At 48.7% G+C, this 21,311-nt stretch overlaps 1 protein-coding gene across 1 annotated transcript in view; it reads right to left on the bottom strand.

Annotated features, from left to right (window-relative positions):
• The window catches only part of MOB1A (MOB kinase activator 1A), a 51,616-nt gene that overhangs the window by 14,807 nt on the left and 15,498 nt on the right, over positions 1 to 21,311 (bottom strand). The window contains exons 3-4 of the mRNA XM_038747253.1: positions 19,524 to 19,617; positions 1,764 to 1,897 (exon numbers count right to left, since the gene is read on the bottom strand). Of these exons, the coding sequence (XP_038603181.1) occupies positions 1,764 to 1,897; positions 19,524 to 19,617 (228 nt within the window). The remainder of the gene's footprint in view (positions 1 to 1,763; positions 1,898 to 19,523; positions 19,618 to 21,311) is intronic.

Raw genomic sequence — 21,311 nt, 5'->3', positions numbered from 1 at the left:
CACAGTAAGCGCTCAATAAATACGATTGATGATGATGATGATGATAAATACGATTGAATGAATGAATTATTATTATTATTAACACATACCATTAAAAAATATAAAGTCTACAAAAAGTCTCATCCCATATTTATCTAATTAATGACGGAATTTGGCTAAGCGCTTGCCATGTGCTAAGCACCGCTCTAAGCAGTAGAGTAGGTCCTCTATATATACCTGTATATATGTATATATGTTTGTACATATTTATTACTCTATTTTACTTGTACATATTTATTCTATTCTATTTTGTTAATATGTTTGGTTTTGTTGTCTGTCTCCCCCTTCTAGACTGTGAACCCACTGTTGGGTAGGGACCGTCTCTATATGTTGCCAACTTGGACTTCCCAAGCGCTTAGTACAGTGCTCTGCACACAGTAAGCGCTCAATAAATACGATTGATGATGATGATAAATACGATTGAATGAATGAATTATTATTATTATTATTAACACATACCATTAAAAAATATAAAGTCTACAAGAAGTCTCATCCCATATTTATCGAATTAATGACGGAATTTGGCTAAGCGCTTGCCATGTGCTAAGCACCGCTCTAAGCAGTAGAGTAGGTCCTCTATATATACCTGTATATATGTATATATGTTTGTACATATTTATTACTCTATTTTACTTGTACATATTTATTCTATTTTGTTAATATGTTTGGTTTTGTTGTCTGTCTCTCCCTTCTAGACTGTGAACCCGTTGTTGGGTGGGGACCGTCTCTCTATGTTGCCAACTTGTACTTCCCTAGCGCTTAGTACAGTGCTCTGCACACAGTAAGCGCTCAATAAATTCGATTGAATGAATGAATATATATATGTATATATCTATATGTGTGTGTTATATATACGACTCTCTATATACCTGTATGTATGTATAAATGTTTTTACATATTTATTACTGAGAAGCAGCATGGCTGAGAAGCAGCGTGGCTCACTGGAAAGAGCCCGGGCTTTGGAGTCAGAGGTCATGGGTTCAAATCCCTGCTCCGCCACTTGTCAGCTGTGTGACTTTGGGCAAGTCACTTCACTTCTCTGTGCCTCAGTTCCCTCATCTGTAAAATGGGGATTAAGACTGTGAGCCCCCCGTGGGACAACCTGATCACCTTGTAACCGCTCCAGCGCTTAGAACAGTGCTTTGCACATAGTAAGCGCTTAATAAATGCCACCATCATTATTATTATTATTACTCTATTTTACTTGTACATATTTATTCTATACATATCTATCCTATTTATTACATATCTATCCTATTTATTTTATTTTGTTGGTATGTTTGGTTTTGTTCTCTGTCTCCCCCTTTTAGACTGTGAGCCCACTGTTGGGTAGGGACCGTCTCTATGTGTTGCCAATTTGTACTTCCCAAGCGCTTAGTACAGTGCTCTGCACATAGTAAGTGCTCAATAAATACGATTGATGATGATGATTTATTTTGTTAATATGTTTTGTTGTCTGTCTCCCCCTGCTAGACTGTGAACCCGCTGTTGGGTAGGGACCGTCTCAAGATGTCGCCGACTTGTACGTCCCAAGCGCCTAGTCCAGTGCTCTGCACATAGTAAGCGCTCAATAAATACGATTGAATGAATGAATATGAGGTTTTCAGCCTGGATACGGTCCCTGTCCCGTGCGGGATTGACTCCCCATTTACAGATGAGGGAACCGTGGCCCGGGGAAGTGCAGTGACTCGTCCAAGGTCACTCACCGCGTCTCGGAGACTCACCGATCTTGGAAGGGAAGAGGGTCTCGTCGTCCAACTGGTCCTGTACCCAGGTCATCAAGTAGTCGATGTATTTTGGAGCGGAGCACTTGACTGGTTTCTTTATATTGGTCCCGTCCGCCCAGTGGTATTCATATCTGCGGGGAAAATGGTTTCAGTGAGAATCAATCAATCAATCAATCAATCGTATTTATTGAGCGCTTCCTGTGTGCAGAGCACTGTACTAAGCGCTTGGGAAGTACAAGTCGGCAACACATAGAGAGAGTCCCCACCCAACAGCGGGCTCACAGTCTAGAAGGGGAGACAGGCGACCTAATTAGCTTGGAGAAGCAGTGTGGCCTAACGGGTAGAGCCTGGGAGTCGGAAGGTCATGGGTTCTAATCCCGGCTCTGTCGCTTGTCTGCTGTGGGACCTTGGGCAAGTCACTTCGCTCCTCTGGGCCTCAGTTCCCTCATCTGTAAAATGGGGATTAAGTCCGTGGGCCCCACGTGGGACAGGGACTGTGTCCAACCCGACTACCTCATATCTACCCCATTCATTCATTCGATCGTATTTATTGAGCGCTTACTGTGGGCAGAGCACTGGACTAAGTGCTTGGGACGTACAAGTTGGTAACATCTAGAGACGGTCCCTACCCAACAACGGGCTCACAGTCTAGAAGGGGGAGACAGACAACAAAACAAAATATGTGGATAGGTGGCAAGTCATCAGAATAAATAGAAGTAAAGCTAGATTCATTCATTCATTCAATCGTATTTATTGAGCGCTTACTGTGGGCAGAGCACTGGACTAAGCACTTGGGAAGTCCAAGTTGGCAACATATAGAGACAGTTCCTACCCAACAGCGGGCTCACAGTCTAGAAGGGAGAGACAGGCAACAAAATATATGGACATTCATTCATTCAATCATATTTATTGAGCGCTTACTGTGTGCAGAGCACTGTACTAAGCGCTTGGGAAGTCCAAGTTGGCAACATATAGAGCCGGTTCCTACCCAACAGTGGGCTCACAGTCTAGAAGGGAGAGACAGGCAACAAAATAGGTGGACATTCATTCATTCAATCGTATTTATTGAGCGCTTACTGTGTGCAGAGCACTGTACTAAGCGCTTGGGAAGTCCAAGTTGGCAACATATAGAGCTGGTTCCTACCCAACAGCGGGCTCACAGTCTAGAAGGGAGAGACAGGCAACAAAACAAAATATGTGGACATTCATTCATTTATTCTTTCAATGGTATTTATTGAGCGCTTACTGTGTGCAGAGCACTGTACTAAGCGCTTGGGAAGTCCAAGTTGGCAACATATAGAGCTGGTTCCTACCCAACAGCGGGCTCACAGTCTAGAAGGGAGAGACAGGCAACAAAACAAAATATGTGGACATTCATTCATTCCTTCAATGGTATTTATTGAGTGCTTACTGTGTGCAGAACATTGTACTAAGCGCTTGGGAAGTCCAAGTTGGCAACATCTAGAGACGGTCCCTACCCAACAGTGGGCTCACAGTCTAGAAGGGGGAGACAGAGAGCCAAACAAAACATATTAACAAAATAAAAATAAATGATGATGCACATCATTAACAAAATAAATAGAATAGTAAATATGTACAAGTAAAATAAATAGAGTAATAAATAGAGTAGAATAGAGAAGTGTTAAGTGCTTAATAAATACAATCATTATTATTATTACCCCAGTGCTTAGTACAGTGTCTAGCCCATAGTAAGTACTTAATAAATACCATCTAAAAAAAATATTACTGTGATTATTTGTTACCCGCTTATTATGTGAGAAGCAGTGTGGTGGAGTGGAAAGAGCCCGGGCTTAGGAGTCAGAGGACGTGGGTTCTAATCCCAGCTCTACCACTTGTCTGCTGTGTGACCCTGGGCAAGCCACTTCACTTCTCTGTGCCTCAGTTCCCTCATCTGGAAAATGGGGATGAAGACAGTGAGACCCGCGTGGGACAACCAGATTACCTTAATAATAATAATAATAATAATAATGATGGCATTTGTTAAGTGCTTACTATGTGCAAAGCACTGTTCTAAGCGCTGGGGGGGATACAAAGTGATCAGGTTGTCCCACGGGGGGCTCACAGTCAACCCCCATTTTACAGATGAGGGAACTGAGGCCCAGAGAAGTTAAGTGACTTGCCCAAGGTCACCCAGCTGACAATTGGCAGAGCCGGGATTTGAACCCACAACCACTGACTCCAAAGCCCGGGCTCTTTCCACTGAGCCACACTGCTTCTCTTATATCTACCCCAGCTCTTAGAGCAGTGCTTGGCACACAGTAAGATCTTAACAAATGCCATTATTATTATCATGACTAAGTGCCCCCCGCCTTACCTCCTTCCCTTCCCCACAGCACCTGTATTTATGTATATATGTTTGTACGGATTTATTACTCTATTTATTGATTTATTTTACTTGTACATATCTATTCTATTTATTTTATTTTGTTAATCTGTTCGGTTTTGTCCTCTGTCTCCCCCTTCTAGCCTGTGAGCCCGCTGTTGGGAAGGGACCGTCTCTAGATGTTGCCAACTTGGACTTCCCAAGCGCTTAGTACAGTGCTCTGCACACAGTAAGTGCTCAATAAATACGATTGATTGATTGATTGATTGCAGGGATAGAGCCAAGTTAATGGGGTTGGGCATAGGCCCTGTCCCACATACTCTACTTGCTTTGTTTTGTTGTCTGTCTCCCCCTTCTAGACTGCGAGGCCGTTGTTGGGTAGGGACTGTCTTTGTTGCCTATTTGTACTTTCCAAGCGCTTAGTCCAATGCTCTGCACACAGTAAGCGCTCAATAAATACGATTGAATGAATGAATGAATGAACATGGGGCTCTCAAGCTAAGTAGGAGGGAGTAGGTCTGAATCCCCATTTTACGCCTACAGAAATAGGCAGAGAGGAGTGAAATGGCTTGTTTAGGGTCACAGAGCACTGTACTAAGCACCTGGGAGAGTACGATACAATAGAGTTGGTAGACAGGTTCCCTGCCCACAGCGAGCTTAGTCTAGAGGAGGCCAGGGCGAGTGGGAGAGGGTAGGGTGAAGGAGACAGGGAGAGGGAGACAGGGAGCGAAGGAGGGGGAGAGAGAAACAGGGAAAGGGAGGGGAGAGGGAGACAGGGAGAGAAGGAGGGGGAGAGAAACAGGGAGAGGGACGGGGAGAGAGAGACAGGGAGAAGGAGAGAAGGAGGGGGAGAGGGAGACGGAGAGGGAGAGAAGGAGGGGGAGAGAGAAACAGGGAGAGGGAGACAGGGAGAGGGAGAGAAGGAGGGGGAGAGAAACAGGGAGAGGGAGACAGGGAGAGGGAGAGAGAAACACGTAGAGGGAGGGGGAGAGGGAGACAGGGAAAGGGAGAGAAGGAAGGGGAGAGAAACAGGGAGAGAGATGGGGAGAGAGAGACAGGGAGAGGGAGAGAAGGAGGGGGAGAGAATCAGGGAGAGGGATAGAAGGAAGGGGAGAGAAACAGGGAGAGGGACGGGGAGAGAGAGACAGGGAGAGGGAGAGAAGGAGGGGGAGAGAAACAGGGAGAGGGAGGGGGAGAGAGAAACAGGGAGAGGGAGAGAAGGAGGGGGAGAGAAACAGGGAGAGGGACGGGGAGAGAGAGACGGAGAGGGAGAGAAGGAGGGGGAGAGGGAGACAGGGAGAGGGAGAGAAGGAGGGGGAGAGAGAAACAGGGAGAGGGAGACAGGGAGAGGGAGAGAAGGAGAGGGAGACAAGGAGGGGGAGAAAATCAGGGAGAGGGAGACAGGGAGAGGGAGAGAGAAACAGGGAGAGGGAGAGAGAAACAGGGAGAGGGAGAGAGAAACAGGGAGAGGGAGAGAGAAACAGGGAGAGGGAGAGAAGGAAGGGGAGAGAAACAGGGAGAGGGATGGGGAGAGAGAGACAGGGAGAGAAGGAGGGGGAGAGAATCAGGGAGAGGGAGACGGAGAGGGAGAGAGAAACAGGGAGAAGGAGGGGGAGAGAAACAGGGAGAGGGATGGGGAGAGAGAGACAGGGAGAGGGAGAGAAGGAGGGGGAGAGGGAGACAGGGAGAGAGAGAAAGGGAGAGAAGGAGGGGGAGAGGGAGACAGGGAGAGGGAGACAGGGAGAGGGAGAGAGGGAGGGGGGAGAGAGAGACAGGGAGAGGGAGACAGGCAGAAGGAGAGAAGGAGGGGGAGAAGGAGACAGGGAGAGGGAGACAGGGAGAGGGAGACAGGTAGAGGGAGAGAAGGAGGGGGAGAGGGAGACAGGGAGAGGGAGACAGGGAGAGGGAGAGAGGGAGGGGGGAGAGGGAGACAGGGAGAGGGAGACAGGCAGAGGGAGAGAAGGAGGGGGAGAGGGAGACAGGGAGAGGGAGACAGGGAGAGGGAGACAGGAAGAGGGAGAGAAGGAGAGGGAGACAAGGAGGGGGAGAAAAGCAGGGAGAGGGAGACGGAGAGGGAGAGAGAAACGGGGAGAGGGAGAGAAGAAGGGGGAAAGAGAAACAGGGAGGGGGGAGAGAGACAGAGAGAGGGAGAGAAACAGGGAGAGAAGGAGGGGGAGAGAAACAAGGAGAGGGAGACAGGGAGAGGGGGACAGGGAGAGGGAGAAGAAGACAGGGAAAGGGAGACAGGGAGAGGAAACCTCTAGCCTGCTGGCCCTATTTCTGACTGGTGGAAAACTCTACGCAAGGGAGAGAGGGAGGAGACTGGGAAAAGGGGAAAAAGAGAAAAGGGAAGAGAGGCAGAAAGGGGAAAGAACAGAAGGAGGGGAAGTGCCCGGCTGGGGCGGGGGGAGAAAACTGCAGCATTTACGGAAAGAGCTGCTACAGGAAAGAGGGAACCGCAGGGCATCTGCTTGCAGGAGATTTAAAGGGTACTGACCAAATATGGTAGCTGATATTTCCCCTGAAATGATGCTATCTGGATAAAAAGGAAGGCTTCTGTTTTATTTTTTTGCAAGCAGAGGAGATTAAGGTCACACCTCCTCCAGGAGGCCTTCCCCGATGAAGCCCTCCTTTCCCTCTCCCTCCCGCGTCGCCTCTGCACTTGGATCTGGGACTTTGGGGCCTTTGATCGCCGCTCCATCCTCAACCCTACAGCACTTCTGCACCTATGTATAAATTATATCAGCGCTTAGAACAGTGCCCTGCACATAGTAAGCACTTAACAAATGCCATCATTATTATTATTATATTCTAAATTCTTTATTTATAGTCTTCCCCTCTAGACTGTTTGCCCGGGAAATGTGTCCGCCAACTCTTTTGTACTCTCCTCGTTCATTCGTTCAATCGTATTTATTGAGCGCTTACTGTGTGCAGAGCACTGTACTAAGCGCTTGGGAAGTACAAGTTGGCCCTCAGGCGCTTAGTACAGTGTTCTTCGCACAGTAAGGACTCAGGAAATGCCAATGATGAGATGGAGAGGGAGAGAGAGCACAGTGTGGCCTAGTGGAAAGAGCCCGGGTTTGGGAGGCAGGGGACCTGGGTTCTAATCCCGCCTCCGCCACGGACCTGCTGTGTGACTTTGGGCAAGTCGCTTCACCCCTCTGGGCCTCAGTTCCCTCATCTGGAAAATGGGGATTCAATCAATCCCCGTTCTCCCTCTCACTTGGACCGTGAATCCCCTGTGGGACCCGACGATCTCGTGTCTACCAACGCTTAGTACAGTGCTCAGCACATAGAAGCACTTACATACCACAATCATTACCCTGATCATTAGAGAAGCAGCGTGGCTCAGTGGAAAGAGCCCGGGCTCGGGAGTCCGAGGTCACGGGTTCAAATCCCGGCTCCACCACTTGTCAGCGGGGTGACTCTGGGCAAGTCACTTCACTTCTCTGGGCCTCAGTTCCCTCATCTGGAAAATGGGGATGAAGACTGGGAGCCCCAAGTGGGACAACCTGATCACCTTGTAAACTCCCCAGCGCTTAGAACGGTGCTTTGCACATAGTAAGCGCTTAATAAATGCCATCATTATTATTATTATTATTGTATCCCCCCCAGCGATTAGAACAGTGCATTGCACATAGTAAGCGCTTAACAAATGCCATCATTATTATTATTATTGTATCCTCCCCAGCGATTAGAACAGTGCATTGCACATAGTAAGCGCTTAACAAATGCCATCACTATTATTATCAGAGACATGAAAACAGAGAGATGAAAACGGAGGAGACGACACAAATGGTTATCCTAGTGGATACGACCACGGGCCTGGAAATCAGAAGGGCCTGTGTTCTAATCCCGGCTCCGTCACTTGTCTGCTGAATGACCTTGGGCAAGTCACTTTTTTTTGGTTTGTTTGTTTTTTATTAAGCGCTTACTATGTGCAAAGCACTGTTCTAAGCACTGGGGAGGTTACAAGGTGATCAGGTTGTCCCACGTGGGGCTCACAGTCTTAGTCCCCATTTTACAGATGAGGGAACTGAGGCCCAGAGAAGTGAAGTGACTTGCCCAAGGTCACACAGCTGACAACTGGCAGAGCCGGGGTTTGAACCCATGACCTCTGGCTCCAAAGCCGGGGCTCTTTTCCACTGAGCCACGCTGCTTCTCAATAATGGCATCTATTAAGCGCTTACTATGCGCAAAGCACTGTTCTAAGCGCTGGGGAGGTTCCAAGGTGATCAGGTTGTCCCACGGGGGGTTCACAGTCTTCATCCCCATTTTACAGATGAGGGAACTGAGGCCCAGAGAAGTAAAGTGACTTGCCCAAAGTCACACAGCTGACAAGTGGCGGAGTCGGGATTTGAACCCATGACCTCTGACTCCAAAGCCCCGGCTCTTTCCACTGAGCCAAGCTGCTTCCCTGCCAAACAACATTCACTTGACTTCTCTGGGCCTCAGTGGCCTCATCTGGAAAATGGGGATGAAGACTGGGAGCCCCATGTGAGACAGGGACTGTGTCCAACCTGATTTGGTGGCATTCCGCCAGAAGCAGCGTGGCTCAGTGGAAAGAGCCCGGGGTTGGGAGTCAGAGGTCATGGGTTCGAATCCCGGCTCCGCCACATGTCTGCTGTTTGACCTTGGGCAAGTCACTTCAGTTCTCGGAGCCTCAGTTCCCTCATCTGTAAAATGGGGGTGAAGACTGTGAGCCCCCCGTGGGACAACCCGATTCAGAGGTCATGGGTTCAAATCCCAGCTCCGCCACATGTCTGCTGTTTGACCTTGGGCAAGTCACTTCAATCAATCAATCAATCAATCAATCGTATTTATTGAGCACTTACTGTGTGCAGAGCACTGTACTAAGCGCTTTGGAAGTACAAGTTGGCAACACATAGAGACGGCCCCTACCCAACAGTCACCATTCATTCATTCATTCGTATTTATTGAGCGCTTACTGTGTGCAAAGCACTGTACTAAGCGCTCGGGAAGTCCAAGTTGGCAACATCTAGAGACGGTCCCTACCCAACAGCAGGCTCACAGTCTAGAAGGGACAGCCAGGGAACAAAACAAAACATATTAACAAAATAAAATAAATATGTACAAATAAAATAAATAGAATAATAAATACGTACAAACATATATACATTCATTCATTCATTCAATCGTATTTATTGAGCGCTTACTGTGTGCAGAGCACTGGACTAAGTGCTTGGGAAGTCCAAGTTGGCAACAACTAGAGACGGTCCCTACCCAACAGCGGGCTCACAGTCTAGAAGGGAGAGCCAGATAACAAAGCAAAACATATTAAATAAATATGTCCAAATAAAATAGAGTAATAAATACGTACAAACATATATACATTCATTCATTCATTCATTTATTCAATCGTATTTATTGAGCGCTTACTGTGTGCAGAGCACTGGACTAAGCGCTTGGGAAGTCCAGGTTGGCAACATCTAGAGACGGTCCCTACCCAACAGCGGGCTCACAGTCTAGAAGGGAGAGACAGACAACAAAACACATTAACAAAATAAAATAAATATGTACAAATAAAATAGAGTAATAAATACATACAAACATATATACATTCATTCATTCATTCATTCATTCAATCGTATTTATTGAGAGCTTACTGTGTGCAGAGCACTGGACTAAGCGCTTGGGAAGTCCAAGTTGGCAACATATAAAATAAACAGAGTAACAAATACGTACAAACATATATACATTCATTCATTCAATCATACTTATTGAGCGCTTACTGTGTGCCGAGCACTGTACTAAGCGCCTGGGAAGCCCAAGTTGGCAACATCTAGAAACGGTCCCTACCCAACAGCGGGCTCACAGTCTAGAAGGGAGAGCCAGGGAACAAAACAAAATATATTTAACAAAATAAAATAAATATGTACAAATGAAATAGAGTAATAAATACGTACAAACATATATACATTCATTCATTCATTCAATCGTATTTATTGAGCGCTTACTGTGTGCAGAGCACTGGACTAAGCGCTTGGGAAGTCCAAGTTGGCAACATCGAGAGACGGTCCCTACCCAACAGCGGGCTCACAGTCTAGAAGGGAGAGCCAGGGAACAAAACAAAACATATTAATAAAATAAATAAATAAGTAGAGTAATAAATACGTACAAACATATATACATTCATTCATTCATTCGTATTTATTGAGCGCTTACTGTGTGCAGAGCACTGGACTAAGCACTTGGGAAGTACAAGTTGGCAACATATAGGGACGGTCCCTACCCAACAGTGGGCTCAAAGTCTAGAATCAATCAATCAATCAATCAATCAATCGTATTTATTGAGCGCTTACTGTGTACAGAGCACTGTACTAAGTGCTTGGGAAGTCCAAGGTGGCAACACCTAGAGACGGTCCCTACCCAACAGCGGGCTCACAGTCTAGAAGGGAGAGCCAGGGAACAAAACAAAACACATTAACAAAATAAAATAAATAAATAAGTAGAGTAATAAATACAAACATATATACATTCATTCATTCATTCATTCGTATTTATTGAGCGCTTCCTGTGTGCCGAGCACTGGACTAAGCGCCTGGGAAGTCCAAGTTGGCAACGTCCAGAGACGGGCCCTACCCAACAGTGGGCTCACAGTCTAGAATCAATCAATCAATCAATCAATCGTATTTATTGAGCGCTTCCTGTGCGCAGAGCACTGTACTAAGCGCTTGGGAGTAAGTAACTTCTTACTTACACTTGGCTACACCAAGTAACCGAGGGTCGAAGAGGAAGTCTTGAGAGGAAGCCGCATTAAATTTAGAAACGGGAAACCGCGCGGGGCGGAGAGCGGAGCGCCGCGCTACGCGGGGGCCTCGGCTGAGCCACGGCTCCAGTCTGCTCAGGTCAAGGAGCAGAGAAGCGGCGTGGCTCGGTGGACGGAGCCCGGGCTTTGGAGCCGGAGGTCATGGGTTCAAATCCCGCCTCCGCCGCCTGGCAGCTGGGTGACTTTGGGCGAGTCGCTTCACTTCCCTGGGCCTCAGTTCCCACATCTGTAAAATGGGGATGAAGATTGTGAGCCCCCTGTGGGACAACCTGACTACCTTGTATCCCCCCCAGCGCTTAGAACAGTGCTTTGCACAGAGTAAGCGCTTAATAAATACCATCATTATAATTATTAAAGAAGCAGCTCACAACGCCCTAGTCTCAGAGGGCCGGGGTTCGATTTCCGGTTCTGCCGCTTGTCTGCGGTGGGACTTTGGTCAAGTCACTTGGTGTCTCTGGGCCTTAGTTCCCTCATATAATAATAACAATAATAATAATGATGGCATTTGTTAAGCGCTTACTATGTGCCAAGCACTGTTCTAAGTGCTGGGGGGGATACAAGGTGATCAGGTTCTCCTACGTGGGGCTCACAGTCTTCACCCCCATTTTACAGATGAGGGAACTGAGGCATGGAGAATAATAAGAATAATAATAATAATGATGGTATTTGTTAAGCGCTTACTATGTGCACAGCACTGTTCTAAGCGCTGGGGGGGATACAAGGTGACCAGGTTCTCCTACGTGGGGCTCACAGTCTTCATCCCCATTTTACAGATGAGGGAACTGAGGCATGGAGAATAATAAGAATAATAATAATAATGATGGTATTTGTTAAGCGCTTACTATGTGCACAGCACTGTTCTAAGCGCTGGGGGGGATAAAAGGTGATCAGGTTGTCCCACGTGGGGCTCACAGTCGTAATCCCCATTTTACAGATGAGGTCCCTGAGGCACGGAGAATAATAATAATAATAATGATGGTATGTGTTAAGCGCTTACTATGTGCAGAGCACTGTTCTAAGCGCTGGGGGGGATAAAAGGTGATCAGGTTGTCCCACGAGGGGCTCACAGTCGTAATCCCCATTTTACAGATGAGGTCCCTGAGGCACAGAGAATAATAATAATAATAATAATGATGGTATGTGTTAAGCACTTACTACGTGCAGAACACTGTTCTAAGCGCTGGGGGGGGGGGGATCAAAAGTGATCAGGTTGTCCCACGTGGGGCTCACAGTCGCAATCCCCATTTTCCAGATGAGGCAACTGAGGCTCAGAAAAGTTAAATGGCCTGCCCGAGGTCACACAGCAGACGCGCGGCGGAGCTGGGATCCGAACCCAAGACCTCTGACCCCAAAGCCCGTGCTCTTTCCACTGAGCCACGCTGCTTCTTGGCATTAATAGTGGCATTTATTAAGCGCTTACTATGTGCAAAGCACTGTTCTAAGCGCCGGGGAGGTTACGAGGTGATCAGGTTGTCCCACGGGGGGCTCACAATCTGCAAAATGGGAATTAAGATAGTGAGCTCAATGGGTGGGGACGGGGACTGTGTCCAACCTGATTATCTTGTATCTACCCCGGTGCTTAGAAAAGTGCTTGGCACATTGTAAACGCTAAAATGTCACAAGTATTATTACCTGCTCTCCCTCTTTCATTCATTCATTCAATCGTATTTATTGAGCGCTTCCTGTGTGCAGAGCACTGGACTAAGCGCTTGGCAAGTCCAAGTTGGCAGCATCTAGAGACGGTCCCTACCCCACAGTGGGCTCACAGTCTAGAAGGGGGAGCCAGACAACAAAACATATTAACAAAATAAAATAAATAGAATAAATATGTACGAATAAAATAGAGTAATTTATCTCCCTTTGACTGTGAGCTCCAATAATAATAACAATAATAATGGTATTTGTTAAGCGCTTACTATGTGCCGAGCACTGTTCTAAGCGCTGAGGTAGATACACGGTAAGCAGGTTGTCCCCCGTGGGGCTCACAGTCTTAACCCCCATTTTCCAGATGAGGGAACTGAGGCCCAGAGAAGTGAAGTGACTTCCCCAAAGTCACCCAGCTGACAAGCGGCGGAGCCGGGATTAGAACCCACAACCTCTGACTCCCCAGCCTGGGCTCTTTCCGCTGAGCCACCTGATGATCTTGCATCTACCCTGGTGCTTAGTATAGTGCTTAACAATAATAATAATAATGGCATTTATTAAGTGCTTACGATGTGCAAAGCACTGTTCTAAGCGCTGGGGAGGTTACAAGGTGATCAGGTTGTCCCACGGGGGGCTCACAGTCTTCCTCCCCATTTTACAGATGAGGGAACTGAGGCCCAGAGAAGTGAAGGACCGTCTCTATATGTTACCGTCTGTATATACAGGTAAGGACCATCTCTATATGTTGCCAACTTGTACTTCCCAAGCACTTAGTACAGCGCTCTGCACACAGTAAGCGCTCAATAAATACGATTGATTGATTGATTGGAGTGACTTGCCCAAAGTCACCCAGCTGACAAGTGGCGGAGCTGGGATTTGAACCCATCTTACCTCCTTCCCTTCCCCACAGCACCTGTATATATGGATAGATGTTTGTACATATTTATTACTCTATTTATTTATTTATTTTATTTGTACATATCCATTCTATTTATTTTATTTTGTTAGTATGTTTGGTTTTGTTCTCTGTCTCCCCCTTTCAGACTGTGAGCCCACTGTTGGGTAGGGACTGTCTCTAGATGTTGCCAATTTGTACTTCCCAAGCGCTTAGTACAGTGCTCTGCACACATTAAGCGCTCAATAAATACGATTGATGATGATGATGATGATGAACCCATGACCTCTGATGCCAAAGCCCGGGCTCTTTCCACTGAGCCACGCTGCTTCTCAGTATTGCCTGCCATCTCACTCTCCTTCCTTCTCTCATCTCGTCTGCCATATCCTTCCTTCTTTCCCCATCTTGTCTGCCACCTCACTCTCCTTTCCTCCCTCATCTCATCTGCCAACTCGCTCTCCTTTCCTCTCACCTCATCTGCCACCTCACTCTCCCTTTCTCCTTCACCTCGTCTGACATCTCGCTCTTTCCTCCCCCATCTTGTCTGCCATCTTGTTCTAATTTCCTCATCCCAACTCCCACCTCGCTCTCCTTTTCTTCCTCATCTTGTCTGCCATCTCACTCTCTTCTACCTCCTTGAGGGCCATCTCCCTCTCCTCTCCCTCACCCGGTCTCGCTCTCTTCTCCCTCCCTGTCTGCCATCTCCCTCTCCTCTCCCTCATCCGGTCTCGCTCTCTTCTCCCTCTTTGTGGGCCACCTCCCTCCCTTCTCCCTCCCTGTCTGCCATCTCCCTCTCTTCTCCCTCATCCGGTCTCGCTCTCTTCTCCCTCCTTGTCTGCCATCTCCCTCTCCTCTCCCTCATCCGGTCTCGCTCCCTTCTCCCTCCTTGTGGGCCATCTCCCTCTCTTCTCCCTCATCCGGTCTCGCTCTCTTCTCCCTCCCTGTGGGCCATCTCCCTCTCTTCTCCCTCATCCGGTCTTGCTCTCTTCTCCCTCCTTGTCAGGCCATCTCACTCTCTTCTCCCTCTTTGTGGGCCATCTCCCTCTCTTCTCCCTCATCCGGTCTCACTCCCTTCTCCCTCCCTGTCTGCCATCTCCCTCTCTTCTCCCTCATCCGGTCTCGCTCCCTTCTCCCTCCCTGTCTGCCATCTCCCTCTCTTCTCCCTCATCCGGTCTCGCTCTCTTCTCCCTCCTTGTCTGCCATCTCCCTCTCCTCTCCCTCATCCGGTCTCGCTCTCTTCTCCCTCCTTGTGGGCCACCTCCCTCTCTTCTCCCTCATCCGGTCTCGCTCCCTTCTCCCTCCCTGTCTGCCATCTCCCTCTCTTCTCCCCCATCCGGTCTCGCTCTCTTCTCCCTCGTCTGCCATCTCCCTCTCTTCACCCTCATCCGGTATCGCTCTCTTCTCCCTCCTTGTGGGCCATCTCCCTCTCTTCTCCCTCCTTGCCTGCCATCTCCCTCTCTTCTCCCTCATCTGGTCTCGCTCTCTTCTCCCTCCTTGTGGACCATCTCCCTCTCTTCTCCCTCCTTGTCTGCCATCTCCCTCTCTTCTCCCTCATCCGGTATCGCTCCCTTCTCCCTCCCTGTCTGCCATCTCCCTCTCTTCTCCCTCATCCGGTCTCGCTCTCTTCTCCCTCCTTGTCTGCCATCTCCCTCTCCTCTCCCTCATCCGGTCTCACTCCCTTCTCCCTCCTTGTGGGCCACCTCCCTCTCTTCTCCCTTATCCGGTCTCACTCTCTTCTCCCTCCCTGTCTGCCATCTCCCTCTCTTCTCCCTCATCCGGTCTTGCTCCCTTCTCCCTCCTTGTGGGCCACCTCCCTCTCTTCTCCCTCATCCGGTCTCGCTCCCTTCTCCCTCCTGCCTGCCATCTCCCTCTCTTCTCCCTCATCCGGTCTCGCTCTCTTCTCCCTCCTTGTCTGCCATCTCCCTCTCTTCTCCCTCATCCGGTCTCGTTCTCTTCTCCCTCCTTGTCGGCCACCTCACTCTCTTCTCCCTCCTTGTGGGCCATCTCCCTCTCTTCTCCCTCATCCGGTCTTGCTCCCTTCTCCCTCCCCGTCGGCCATCTCCCTCTCTTCTCCCTCATCCGGTCTCGCTCTCTTCTCCCTCCATGTGGGCCATCTCCCTCTCTTCTCCCTCATCCGGTCTTGCTCTCTTCTCCCTCCTTGTCGGCCATCTCACTCTCTTCTCCCTCTTTGTGGGCCATCTCCCTCTCTTCTCCCCCATCCGGTCTCGCTCCCTTCTCCCTCCCTGTCTGCCATCTCCCTCTCTTCTCCCTCATCCGGTCTCGCTCTCTTCTCCCTCCTTGTGGGCCATCTCCCTCTCTTCTCCCTCACCCGGTCTGCCACCCCGCTCTCCTTTCCCACCTCGTCACCTGCCGCCTCACTCTCATTCATTCATTCATTCAATCTTATTTATTGAGCGCTTACTGTGTGCGGAGCACTGTACTAAGCGCTTGGGAAGTACAAGTTGGCAACATTAACTCTCCTTTCCTCCCCTCACGCCCTCTTTTTCTGAGCCTTTCTGCCAACTCCCTCACATTCCCTTCTCCTCGACCCTCCCCGACTTCTCCCCGGTTCGAGGCTCGTCGTCTCCGGACCGGATTTGGTGCGGCCCCGTCCTTCCCGCCAGCCTCGCCTCGATTCCGTCTTCCTGCCCGGCTCGTTTTCCCTCAACACTGACTGGGGCCCACCACACCTCGTCTCCCAAACCTTCCCATCCTTTCTTGCCCGATTGGCTTCTGTGGGCCGGTCCCCCTCACCCACCTGCTTTTCTTTCCAAAATCGCCCCGAATAACGCATCCAAGGCCCCTTCCTCCTCCGGAGTCCTTCCTTCTCAGCATCCCCTCGCACTCGGCTCTCCTGGCTGCCCCCACCCCAGCTCTGCCACCCCTCTTTCCAAGTCTTTCCAAGACCTGTATATATGTTTGTACATATTTATTACTCTATTTATTTATTTTACTTGTACATATCTATTCTATTTATTTTATTTTGTTACTATGTTTGGTTTTGTTCTCTGTCTCCCCCTTTTAGACCGTGAGCCCACTGTTGGGTAGGGACTGTCTCTATATGTTGCCAACTTGGACTTCCCAAGTGCTTAGTACAGTGCTCTGCACACAGTAAGCGCTCAATAAATACGATTGATTGATTGATTGATTCTGCGTCGCCCTGACTCGCTCCCTTTATTCATTCCCCCTTCCCAGCCCCACACCACTTCTGTCCTCCTCTGCCATTTATTTATTTCTACTACTGTCTGTCTCCCCCTCTAATAATTATAATAATAATAATTGTGGTATTTGTTAAGACCGTACTATGGGCCAGGCACTGTACTGTGTGCTGGGGTGGATACCAGAGAAGCAGCGTGGCTCAGCGGAAAGAGCCCGGGCTTTCGGAAGCCAGAGGCTGTGGGTTCTAATCCCGCCTCTGCCACTTGTCAGCTGGGTGACTTTGGGCAAGTCACTTCTCTGGGCCTCAGTTCCCTCATCTGTAAAATGGGGATTAAGACTGTGAGCCCCAACTGGGACAATCTGACCTTATATCCCCCCCACCAGCAGCACTTAGAACAGTGCTTGGCACATAGTAAGTGCTTAACAATGCCATCATCATCATTATTACCAGTAAATCAGGTTGGATACAGTCCCTATTCCCATTTTACAGATAAGGTAACTGAGGCCCAGAGAAGTTAGGTGGCTTGCCCAAAGTAAATGCTTGGCCTCGTGGCTACAGTTCGAGTCTGGGAGTCAAAGGATTTGGGTTCTGATCCCGGCTCTGCCACCTGTCTGCTGTGTGACCTCGGGCGAGTCACTTAGCTTTTACTAGAGAAGCAGCGTGGCTCAGTGGAAAGAGCCCGGGCTTTGGAGTGAGAGGTTATGGGTTCGAATCCTGACTCCGCCACATGTTTGCTGTGTGGCCTTGGGCAAGTCACTTAACTTCTCTGAGCCTCAGTTACCACATCCGTAAAATGGGGATTAAGGCTGTGAGCCCCACGTGGGACAACTTGATCACCTTGTGTGTCCCCCCCCAGCGCTTAGAACAGTGCTCTGCACATAGTAAGTGCTTAACAAATGCCATCATTATTATTACTTACTGGGCCTCAGTTACCCTACCTGTAAAATGGGGATTAAGGCTGTGAGCCCCATTTGGGACAGGGACTGGGTCCAACCTGATTAGCTTGTAGCTACCCCAGAGCTTAGTACGGTGCCTGGCGCATGGAAAGCGCGTAACAAATCAGTCAGCCAATCATATTTATTGAGCGCTTACTGTGGACTGTACTAAGTGCCTAGGAGAGTAAAACATAACAACAGAACGGATAAATTACCCGCCCACAATGAGCTTACAATCTAGAGGGGGAGGCAGATAGTAACAGAAATAAATGCCGTTAAAAAAAGTCACTTCACTTCTCTGTGCCTCAGTTCCCGCATCTGCAAAATGGGGATTCAATATCTGTTCTCCCTCCTACTAGACGTTGCCAACTTGTACTTCCCAAGTGCTTAGTACAGTGCTCTGCACACAGTAAGCGCTCAATAAATACGATTGATTGATCGATAATAGACTGTAAGCCTTCTGTGGCATCTGGTTAACATATCTACCCCAGCGCTTAGAACAATGCTTGAACATATATTAAGCGCTTAACACATATAATAATAACAATAATCATCATCATCAATCGTATTTATTGAGCACTTACTATGTGCAGAGCACTGTACTAAGCGCTTGGGAAGTACAAATTGGCAACATATAGAGACAGTCCCTACCCAACATTGGGCTCACAGTCTAAAAATAATAATAATAATAATAATACAGAAAGAACCGTGCACAAAGGTGCAGAAATCTTTACAGTAAGTCAGTCACATTTATTGAGTGCTTACTGTGTGCAGAGCATTGTGCTTCACGCTTGGTGCTCTGCACACAGTAAGTGCTCAATAAATACGATTGATTGATTGGGAGAGGACAACAGAACAGACACGTTCCCTGCCCGCAACGAGCTTACGGTCTAGAGTGTGGGGACGGACACTAACAGAAATAAATTAATGACAGGGCACACAAACTCATTCATTCCTTCATTCATTCAATCGTATTTACTGAGCGCTTACTGTGTGCAGAGCACTGGACTAAGCGCTTGGGAAGTCCAAGTTGGTGATGTATAGAGACGGTCCCTACCCAACGACGGGCTCACAGTCTAGAAGGGGGAGATGGAGAACAAAACAAAACATGTGGACAGGTTTCAAGTCAACAGAACAAATAGAAGTAAAGCTAGATGTACATCATTAACAAAATAAATAGAATATTAAATATGTGCAAGTAAAATGGAGTACAAACATATATACAGGTTCTGTGGGGAGGGGAAGGAGGTAGGGTGGAGGGATGGGGAGGAGGAGAGGAAAAAGGGGGCTCAGTCTGGAGGAGGTGAGCACTCAGTAGGGCTTTGAAGGGAGGGAAAGAGCTAATTTGGCGGATCAATCAATCAATCGTATTTATTGAACGCTTACTGTGTGCAGAGCACTGGACTAAGCACTTGGGAAGTCCAAGATGGCAACATATAGAGACAGTCCCTACCCAGCAGTGGGCTCACAGTCTAGAAGGGGGAGACAGAGAACAAAACCAAACATACTAACAAAATAAAATAAATAGAAGAGATATGTACAAGTAAAATAAATAAATAAATAAATAAATGGAGTAATAAATATGTCCAGACATCTATCCATATATACAGGTGCTGTGGGGAAGGGAAGGAGCTAAGATGGTGGGGATGGAGAGGGGGACGAGGGGGAGAGGAAGGAAGGGGCTCAGTGTGGGAAGGCCTCCTGGAGGAGGTGAGCTCTCAGTAGGGCCTTGAAGGGAGGAAGAGAGCGAGCTTGGCGGATGTTGGGAGGGAGGGCATTCCAGGCCAGGGGAAGGACGTGGGCCGGGGGTTGATGGCGGGATGGGTGAGAACGAGGCATGTGAGGAGGTGAGCGGCGGTGGAGGAGCGGAGGGCGCGGGCTGCGCCGGAGAAGGACAGAAGGGACGTGAGAGAGGATGGGGCCAGGGGATGGACGGCCTGGAAGCCGAGAGTGAGGAGTTTCTGCTTGACGCGTAGGTTGACTCCTTACCTTGGTCCTGCGGACATCACTGCACAACTTGATTCCGTGCAGAATTCAGTGATGGTCCCGTATAACATGTTGATCTGATTGAAGAAATCGACAGCTACAACGACAGAAAGAGGGAGTTCAGACAGTAAAGTCTGAAGCAGTGTGGCTCATTGGAAACAGCACGGGCTTTGGAGTCAGAGATCATGGGTTCGAGTCCCGACTCCGCCACATGTCCGCTGTGTGACCTGGGGCAAGTCACTTACAAGCTTGGGCAAGTCAAAAGAAGTCAAAAGTCAAAAGAAAAGAGTTCCCGTGTCTTTTCAAACAGGACACGAGGAAAGGTAGGATCAGCGGGATTCCCTGAGCACTTTAATAATAATAATAATAATAATGGCATTTGTTAAGCGCTTACTATGTGCAGAGCACTGTTCTAAGCGCTGGGGGGGATACAAGGTGATCAAGTTGTCCCACGTGGGGCTCACAGTCTTAATCCCCATTTTACAGATGAGGGAACTGAGGCTCAGAGAAGCTAAGTGACATTGCCAAGATCCGCCCTTTCCTCTCCATCCATACCGCTCCCCTGCTCGTTCAAGCTCTCATCCTATCCCGTCTGGACTACTGCATCAGCCTCCTCTCCGATCTCCCATCCTCGTGTCTCTCCCCACAACAATCCATACTTCACGCTGCTGCCCGGATCGTCTTTGTCCAGAAACGCTGTGGGCGTGTTACTCCCCTCCTCAAAACTCTCCAGTGGCTACTAATCAATCTGCGCATCAGGCAGAAACTCCTCACCCTGGGCTTCTAGGCTGTCCATCCATCCCCTGGCCCCCTCCTACCTCACCTCCCTTCTCTCCTTCTCCAGCCCAGCCCGCACCCTCCGCTCCTCCGCCGCTAATCTCCTCCCCGTACCTCGTTCTCGCCTGTCCCGCCGTTGACCCCTGGCCCACGTCATCCCCCGGGCCTGGAATGCCCCCAATCCCTCTGCCCACCGGCCAAGCTAGCTCTCTTCCTCCCTTCAAGGCCCTGCTGAGAGCTCACCTCCTCCAGGAGGCCTTCCCACACTCAGCCCCTTCCTTCCTCTCCCCCTCATCCCCCTCTCCATCTCCCCCATCTTACCTCCTTCCCTTCCCCACAGCGTCTGTATATATGTATAGATGTTTGTACATATTTATTACTCTATTTATCTTACTTGTACATATCTATTCTATTTATTTTATTTTGTTAGTATTTTTGGTTTTGTTCTCTGTCTCCCCCTCCTCGACTGTGAGCCCACTGTTGGGTAGGGACTGTCTCTATATGTTGCCAACTTGGACTTCCCAAGCGCTTAGTCCAGTGCTCTGCACACAGTAAGCGCTCAATAATTACGATTGATTGATTGATTGATTGTACTAAACACATGGGTCGGGACTCATCAGTCTGGGATTAGAATCGGGTGTGCTTCAGTGACAGGAGCAATGGATCTGAGGCGGGGCTCTTGTCCCAGCTAGAAAGGGCTCGGACAGTACGTCCTCCATTCGATCACTGATTCATCCGTTCAATCCTATTTATTGAGCGCTTACTGTGTGCAGAGACTTGGGACAGTACGGTAGGATGATAAACAGACACATTCCCTAGCCACAGGGAGCTTACAGTCTAGAGTCCATTGTCTATCGAACAGAAACTCCTCACCGTTGGCTTTAAGGCGCTCAGTCCGCTTGCCCCCTCCTCCCTCGCCCCGCCGCTCTCCTCCTCCAACCCAGCCCGGGCTGGGTATATGATATATGATAAAATGTGGTATATGATATATTGTGATTATATAGTTATGTGATT

This window comes from Tachyglossus aculeatus, chromosome 5 (assembly GCF_015852505.1).
Source record: "Tachyglossus aculeatus isolate mTacAcu1 chromosome 5, mTacAcu1.pri, whole genome shotgun sequence".
Lineage (NCBI taxonomy): Eukaryota > Metazoa > Chordata > Mammalia > Monotremata > Tachyglossidae > Tachyglossus > Tachyglossus aculeatus.
The sequence above is the reverse complement of the archived record's forward strand: the minus strand, read 5'-3'. Positions and strand labels throughout refer to the sequence as shown.